The 8266-nt window shown below is 67.4% G+C and overlaps 1 protein-coding gene across 2 annotated transcripts in view; it reads right to left on the bottom strand.

Moving 5' to 3' along the window:
* Nucleotides 1–1909: 1909 nt before the first annotated feature.
* Nucleotides 1910–8266, bottom strand: part of LOC114493849 (high density lipoprotein binding protein) — a 59380-nt gene continuing 53023 nt past the window's right edge. Inside the window, exons 20-27 of one of the 2 annotated variants that reach the window (XM_028508560.2) lie at nt 7583–7710; nt 6914–7018; nt 6500–6634; nt 5418–5561; nt 3303–3488; nt 2714–2830; nt 2479–2607; nt 1910–2373 (exon numbers count right to left, since the gene is read on the bottom strand). In XM_028508560.2, coding sequence (XP_028364361.1) covers nt 2287–2373; nt 2479–2607; nt 2714–2830; nt 3303–3488; nt 5418–5561; nt 6500–6634; nt 6914–7018; nt 7583–7710 — 1031 coding nt within the window. In that variant the 3' untranslated portion in view covers nt 1910–2286. The remainder of the gene's footprint in view (nt 2374–2478; nt 2608–2713; nt 2831–3302; nt 3489–5417; nt 5562–6499; nt 6635–6913; nt 7019–7582; nt 7711–8266) is intronic. The other variant, XM_028508561.2, reaches the window with a different exon arrangement.

Below are 8266 nucleotides of genomic sequence, written 5' to 3'. Positions count from 1 at the left end.
TGCTCCACAGCAGGCGAGGCCTGGCCAGGACCCCAGGGACGGGCGGCCGCCCAGCCGCGGCCTCCGCTTGGCTCCCACGTGGTGCTGCAGGGCGGGCTGTCGGCACAGGATGAGAGCCACGTGCCAGCTGCAGGGCCCACGGCAAAGACCAGAACTACGCCCCTGTGTCCGTGACCCCTTGGGCGTGTGCCGCCGCTACCCCTGGTCCCACGGGGCCAAGAACACACAGGTGGCATGATACGACAACACCAGCACACGGCATCCGGTTTTGGGTTTTATTTTAGAATTTATAAAATTCCAGTGTCATCCATATTCATGAGCCTATACACACGTTTGCATATAATCTCCAAATTCCAAAGTTAAGGCCAAGGGATGGGTTGTAACTGTGGACACACGTGGCGTGGAGACAGTCAACAGGGGAGCAGACCCTCACGACCCCCCCACCCCGCCCACCCAGGGCTCTCGCAGCAGTACCCGGGGTGGCCAGGGCCCGGCAGCCGCCTCAGGAGCGTGACCGACGGCCACACAGCGGGGCCCCGAGCGGCGCAAGAGGGGCTGCACCTGCCGCGAGAATTCAACACCCACCCTCGGGGGGGGGGGCGGGGGGAGGGGCCCGGATGCCACCGCAGCAGGGAGGAGGTCCCAGCAGACGCCAGAGGGCAAGGGCGGGCAGGGCCCAGGCCGACAGGAGAGGCTCCCGAGCTCACTCGGACGGCGGGGGCCACAGGGGCCCCAGGGGCTGGGGGCCGTCCCAGAGAGCAGGGAGGCAGCCTTCCCCTCCCGCTCCCCGTCTCAACCCACTCCGCCCCACGTGGGGGCCACCCAGCCCGACCGGCCGAAGCAAATGTTCCTTCCTGCACAAGCGGGCACGGCTAAGGCTGCTCGAGCCCATGGGGACCTGCCAAGGCAACTGGCGTCAGACTCGCGTGGAGCAACTCTGCTCTACTCGGGAGTTTCAGTCTGAAGGTGCCCGGGTGAGCAAGGATGGAGCAGAAAACGTCACGGACGGGGGGTCAGGGAAGAAGTGACCGACCACGGGAGGGGCCGGGCGATGGCCCCGGTCGGCTCCTCCAGGAGCCCCCGTATCTGGGGACAAAGAACTCGGGGGGCGCATGTTGCCCCCATGGGGCGGGGGCGGGAGACCCAACAACCCAGAAGCCAGCGGCTGGCTGTGGCTCCCCCACACACAGCCCCCGCCAGGGCCCCTTCCTCTGCAGAGCGGACCTTCACCAGGCTGGCTGGGGTGGGGCACTGGCCCGGCCCGGGATGGCCCGCCACACCCCTGAGGGGAACAGGCTCCCTGAGCAGGTCCTCCAGGCCAGGCCTCGTGGCAGCCTCTCTCTGCCCCCCCTACAGCCCGCTCCCAGGGGTCTGCACACGGCCCCCCGTGCATCGGAGCACAGCATGTGGGGCGGGGGGCGTGCACCCCCCACCCCGGACTGGCCCACAGCGGGGCCGGCCACAGCAGACCCTGGGCCGGGGCGGACCCCGCCCTCCACAGACCAATGCCCCTGGCTCTGAGGTAGAAAGGGGGAGCCTGCCGTGGGCATCCTTCTGGGGAGGCGTGGCGACTCAGCCGTCACTCAGAGCAGGGCCGACTCTAAGAGGAAGCAGGAGTCCACCTCTCCTGGGCGGGGCACCCCCCCCCCCCCCCCAGACCTCCCTCCCCAGACCCAGGAGCAGACATGCAGCCTCACCTGCAGGCCTCGCTCATCCCCTGGCGCCTGTGGGGCAGGGCAGGCAGGGCACCTGGCGCCCGGGGCCCCTCGGGGACCCGGTGCTCCCGTGCGCACACCGGGCCCCTCCCACCCTGCGGTCTGGGCTGAGCGGGCCAGAGGAGGGGGCTGCAGTCTGCAGAGGCCTGGACGACAGGCAGAGGGAGGGGGCTGGGAAAGGAAGAGGGCAAACGTTTGGCTTTTCTAAAGTGAAGGAATTTATTTCCTGAGGTCACGACACAGGAAGTGGGCTCAGCCCCAGCTGTGCAGCACTCAGTGGGGCCAGGGCCTCGCTGACACGCCGGCAGATGTCCCACCGCCTCTGTTAGTGTTCGAACCGTGGAGAGCCGGCCCCAGCCGGCGTCAGGGGCAGGTCCTGAGCGCGCGCCGGGCGCCGGCCGGGCCCGAGGGCCGGCCGCACACAGCACCGGGCACCCGCTTCCCTGTGAGACCTCGGGGAGGGGGAGCGTCAACAATTTGTGGAGGGTCCAGCTGCTGCGTCAGATTGAAGCAAACCGTGGTGTGGTGGGGTTTGGGTCAGCAGGCTGGAGAGGTTTCTGCTTTCTGATCATTATCGCTTGGGGCCCCAAGGGAGGGTCTTGGGGGCCACCTGAGCCCCAAAGCTGGGGAATTCCTCGGAGCTGCTCATGTCCGGAGCCTGTGGGGACAGAGAGGGCGCGGCTGTACTGAGCAGGCTGCGCCCAGGCAGCCGCAACAGGGCTCCGCCCTCGGCCCTGGGCCCCAGCCAGAGGCGCCGCCTGACCTTCTCGCTGCTGCCGGTGGTCCAGGGTGCGTCCCGCACCACGAAGCCCTTGGACGGCGCCTTGGCCTCCTCGTGGGCCGGCGGCCTCATGTGCACTTGCAGCACCTCGCTGTCCACCACGTCCGCCAGCTGCGGCACAGGGCAGGGGTCAGCCGGCGGCAGGGACGCGGGCGAGCACCCGTCCCTGGCCAGCACCCAGAGACACCTGCAGAGGCCCCGCAGGCCCAGGACTCACGTATTCCTCCTCCAGGTTGAGGATGTGGTCGACGGCCTCCTCCACGTTCTCCGGGAGCCCCGTCACGGTGACGCAGTTGGGGTCCGGGGCCCCGCTCTGCGGGAAGCGGATGTCCACCTGGAAGGAGCACAGGCGCTGGCTACGGGGGCCCGGGGGCCCGCAAGCCTTCTGGACTCAGCGGTCCCCGTCGGGTGGCTGGGAGCGGTCCGTTTCTAGCGCTTTCCGCTCCGCATGGGGCGTGTGGGCAGCCAGTTTGGGGGCCGAGGGCACAGGTGCCGGCGCCCCCTCATGTGCACGCACCCTCTGGGGACGGCCAGGGTGGCCGGCGGCCACACCGCGGGGGGCCACCCTCTTCAGGCCCGCGCAGGAGGCTGACCAATGGTGCCGGCCGCACAGCCGTGACCCCACCCGCCTCACGGCCTGAGGGACGAGCACCTGAGCGCCGGGGCGGCCTGCCCCCCGACCCTTGCTGGCCTGTGAGCGCTGCCGGCAGCCTGGGCAGAAAGACTGAGGCCGGCGTCCACGGGCCGCACCGACCGACCGACCGCAGGGAACGCGCCCGTCTCACCCGCAGGGTCCCGGGACCCACCTTGAACTCGTCCATGATCTTGCGGATGGCTTTGCCGCGGGCGCCGATGATGCGGGCGTGGACACGGTGGTCCAGAGGCACGTCCTCGGACACCATCTGCTCGAGCTCGCCCACGATCTTGAGGATGGCGTCCCGGGCGGCCTCGGCGTTCTTCTCGTACCCCGTGATGCTGATCTGGTCCTGCGGCTGGGGCGGGGGGGGGGGGGGGGGCCTGTCAGAAGAGGGTGCCCGCGCCCCGAGCGGGACGGGGGGAGGCGGCCCGCGGCCCGAGGGGACACACGGATCCGCGCGGCAGGGAAAGGAGCGGAGAAAGGTCAGGTCACTGAGATCCCCCCCGAGCCCCACCCATGGGACCGAGACACACGGGAAGGGGAAGAGCCCCTGCTGCAGGGTGACGCGAGGGCCCCGGCAGGTGAGGAGGGTCAGGGAAGGTCCCTCCGGCCCCTCGTCTGTGGGGCCCTTGGTGGGGAGGGACCGACCTGCAAGCAGGTGCTGGGCAGCGTGGCCAGCAACACACGCCTGCAGGGCCCCACCCAGGGCCGCCCTCCTGCCACACACACACACGTACCAGCGAGGGCACCGGACCGGCAGAGTGAGCCAACAGGTAATGCACAGCACAGGACAGAAAACTAAGAAAACAGTAACCTTAAACCACATCCCGAAGACACACACACACACCAGAACGCAGCGTAGAAGAACCAGAGAAGAGTGACTAGGAGTCCAGGTGACGCAGACACAGGGCAGGAGGCCGTGAGCCCTCCCTGGTCCCCGCCCAGGGGTGCCTGGAAAGAAACCCCCGCCAGCCACTGAGGCAGCAGCGCTGACGCAGAACACGCTCGGCAGACAGAAGCGTCATTCTCACAGGAAAACCTGTGTGTGGGCCCGGGCTGGGGTGGCTCAGTGGACTGAGTCAGGGCCGAGAACCAAGGGGTCTCGCGGTTCAATCCCCAGCCAGGGCACGTGCCATGGTTGCAGACCGGGCTCCAGCAGGGGGCGCTCGAGAGGCAACCACACACTGATGTTTCTCCTCCTTTCTCCCTCCCGTCCTCTCTCTAAATATAAACAAATAAAACCTCAAGAAAAAAAAATGTGTATGAAAGATGTGTCTGCCTGGCTGGCGTAGCTCAGTGGATTGAGCGCGGGCTGCGAACCAAAGCGTTGCAGGTTCGATTCCCAGTCAGGGCACATGCCTAGGTTGCAGGCCACGGCCCCCAGCAACTGCACATTGATGTTTCTCTTTCTCCCTCCCTTCCCTCTCTAAAAATAAATAAGTAAAATCTAAAACAATAAAAAAGTAAAAATAAGTGATACATTTAAAAAAGAAAGAAAGAAAGATGTGGCTGCCTGACCCTGCTCAGCCAACGGGACGGTGACAGTCTAACTGTTAACTGACGACACTAAACAGCAGTGGCTGCGTGGGAGAGCAGAGGAAAGGAAAGGGCAGTGACGATGAGGGTTGGCGAGACCTGGACTCTTCAGTCCAAAGCAACAGAAGACCAAGTCGAGGATAAAAACCGACCACGTGCAGCGGCACGAGCAAACGCCCCAGGAACAGCAGAGGAGGCGTCGGTGAAGCGCGGCCCCAGGGCTGGGAGCAGAGGACGGGGCCCCGGGGCCGGCAGCTGCAGGCCCGCTCGCCCCGCACAAGCGCTCGGATGCAGGTGGGAAGGAGCGGCCGGCGGGGCCGGTCTGCACAGGGCTGCTGGGGTGTGCTGGCCGGAGGTTCCCGGCCACCGCTTCCGGGTGCCCTGCCGCATGCCAGTGAGCGCCGAGTCCACTCCGTGCAAGGCCTGCTGGGTGGGCGGCCCGCCTCAGAGGCGGGGCCTCAGGGCCAGACGGCACGTGTGCCGGCCGGGCCCGGGAGCGACCACACGCTGTGGTGGGTGCAGGGCACGCCTCGCAGGGCTGCACCTGTCAGCACGGCTCCGCGGGGACCCTCGGCCCTGAGACGGGGCTCAAACCTCGAGCCAAACTCAGTCTCCAGAGACCTGCCCCCCAAGGCCCCGCTCTCTCGCTGCCCAGCGGGGCCTCTCCCACCTGCCCGTGCACGTTCCCAGGGCAGACGTGTCCGCAGAGCACCCCGGCACCCCGTTCCGGCGCGAGTGCACTTCCCACCTGGTTCCCATCGTCCTTGTCGGGGAATTGGATGTTCACGTCGTGCTCCAGGCGGATCTGGGTGATCACTGCTCCCTTCCTCCCGATGATTTTGGGGTGGTACTTGGGGTCCACAGTGACGCTTAGCTTAAAGCTCCGTAGAGCCTGCGGGCGACACGAAGGAGGGAGAGTGAGGCAGAGGGTGGGCGACTCACCCCAAGGTGCACCTCACCCCACGCACATCCCCGGGTCCTCACTCCGCCCGGAGGCCCCCGTCAGCACAGCCACACACACGGGCCGAGGCTCTTCTGGGGCCTCCGTGCCGCATCCCATTGCCAGCAGGTGATGGGCCCCAGAGGCCTTGACCCTGCACAACCGGGGCTGCGGTGCCCTCAACAAAGGCCCTGGAAGAGGAATGACAGGCGGAGCCGTGTGCTCCTCACCTGTGGGGCAGGAGTGGGCACTGAAAAGGCCAGAAAGAGAAGGGGGACCAAAGTGCTAAGGACGGAGCCCCAGATGAGAGTGGCCAGAGACCAGGTCCGAGGACGCGCTCCGGAATCGGTGCCGGGCTGGGGCCAGGGGGCCACAGCGACCCTGCGGGATGTCCGAGCCCAGTCACGCCGCCCCTCGGGGAGGGGTCTGTGTCCCCCAACCTGCAGCACTGCTTCCAGTGCCCAGGCCCCCCCTGCCATGCCTCCCTCCTGTCATCCCCAGAGGCCAGCTCTCCGGCGGGCGGGCGGGAAGCCCCACTCAACAGCAGCGGAACTGCGGAGTGAGGGAATCGCAGGGCCCGTGGCGCCCACGCCCCCGAGCCCTGCAGCCCGCGAGGGCACCGCCCTGCCTCCAGGCTCACTCTTGCGGAACTTGGCTGACAGACCCAGGGCCCAGCTGCTGCTGTGACCCTGTGAAAGCAAATGCCCCCCGCCCCAGCCCTGCTCCTAAGCGAGGCCCCAGCTCGGCACACTGCCCGGCCTGCCTCCCCGACCCCCCGGTCGCAGGGTGGCCGGGGTGCTGGGTCTCTCAGAAGCCCCTGGCAATCCTCGTGCTACGGGGCTAGAACCACGGCCTGGGAGGAGGTGCCCACGGCCCCGGCCGGCGCTCACCCGGTCCTCCTGCTCCGCCCGCAGCTCCCGCACCCGCTCCAGCAGCCCGGCCTTGGCCCGGTCCAGGTTGGCGGCGAGGCCTGTGATGGCGATGGTGTCAGACTGCAGCTCCGGCGCCGGGACGTGTATGTTCACCTGGCGGACACGGGACAGACCCGGTGTATGCAGGGCCCCGGAGTGGGGATGTGCCTGTCTAGCCCCCACCGGTGACGGCGAACGTGGGGGTCGTGAACAGCCTGCCCGGCACGTTTGCCAGGGGCACAGCTGCAGGCTGGGGACCAGGAGGGCAGGCAGCGCGGAGTTTGACAACGAAGAGCAGCGGGAGGGCCCCTCCCTCGGGGAGGGTGTGCGAGTCCCGGTGACAGCTCACTCCCCGCCCCTCGTCTCCAGACACAGGGCCCGCTCATCCCTCACCTCGAACTCGTCCATCATCTTGCGGATCCCGCTGCCCTTCTGCCCGATGATGTACCGGTGGAGGTCGAAGGGCACCTCCACTTCAGTGGTGACAGGGACCAGGGCCTGCGGGGAAGGGGACCGACACCGGGCCTGAGAGCAGTGACCCGAGGGACCCCGTGGCTCAGCGCAGGGCCTCACGGGGAGAACGACAGTGAACACCCGGAACATTCCACGCTGTTCCATCGGAACTAAGAAGGTGACCGTTAACCCCAGGGAAGGCCTGGGGGGAGGACGTGGGTCCAGTGTTAGGGCTAACGCCGGTGGGGCGACCCTCAGACCCTGGCTCCTGCGTGCAGGAGGCCCCTTGCCGGAGGGAAGCAAGACAAGGCGAACGAGTCCAGGAGAAACAGGCCTGGACAGCCGGCTCCACACAGAGACCACCCTGCCCGCCCTGCAGAGCTCAGGAGTGGACTGTGGCCTGAGCCCCCGGGGGTCACAGGTGCGTGCCTGGGACCGCCGCTGCTCCTGACCGCGTCGGCCAGCACTCCCTGCAGCAATGACGGGCCCACCCAAGTCCGAGATGGCCTGAGCACCCCCACGCCACAGAGGGGGGCACCGAGACCCACCAGCTGTGCCCCATGTGGCCCCCGAGCCCGCAGGCCCCCGGAGCGGGGGTGCTGCACCCACCTCCAGGGCCTCCTTGGCGGCTTCACACTTTTCCTTGCGGCCGGAGATGGTGATGATGTCACACCTCCTGGGAGAGCCAGGGTCAGCCTCTCTCCCCTCCCCAGGGTCGTCGCCGTTCTCCTGGGCAGCTGGGGGAACAGGAGGGGCAAGTCACACAGGCCTCAGCTGCGCGGCCTCAGCTGCGAGACGTGGGAGCTGGTGATGGGAAGAGCGAGGGCCCACCACGCCCGAGAGGGGAGGACAAGCTCCCACAGCCCCGGAGCTGGCACCAGGAGGCGGCAGCTGGTGGGGCTGGAGAGGTTCACGGGTGACAAGGCAGGACCGCCCAGCCGCTTCTGCCAGGAAGAGGGCACCAGGAGTACAGGGACCTGAGACAGGACATGGAAGCAGCTGGGGGGGGGGGGGGCTCCCATGGGATCATTTGTGCACCCAAATAAACACCCAAACCATGTTCCTAGCGTGAGACACAAACACACGCGTGGGCAGGCACGACTGCCCGGAGCCATCGTGATTCCTGCTTCAAAGATGAGAAAACCTGGAGGTCAACCATGAACTTGTCACAGTGTCACATAATCAGGTCTCCCGAGGTGGACGGACGAGCCAGGGTTAGCTCAGCCAATGCAAGAGAACGCCCTCACTCTCGGGAGACAGCCACGAGGGACAAGGGGCGGGTGTGAGCGCCAC

The sequence above is a fragment of the Phyllostomus discolor genome, chromosome 4, assembly GCF_004126475.2.
Source record: "Phyllostomus discolor isolate MPI-MPIP mPhyDis1 chromosome 4, mPhyDis1.pri.v3, whole genome shotgun sequence".
NCBI lineage: Eukaryota > Metazoa > Chordata > Mammalia > Chiroptera > Phyllostomidae > Phyllostomus > Phyllostomus discolor.
The sequence above is the reverse complement of the archived record's forward strand: the minus strand, read 5'-3'. Positions and strand labels throughout refer to the sequence as shown.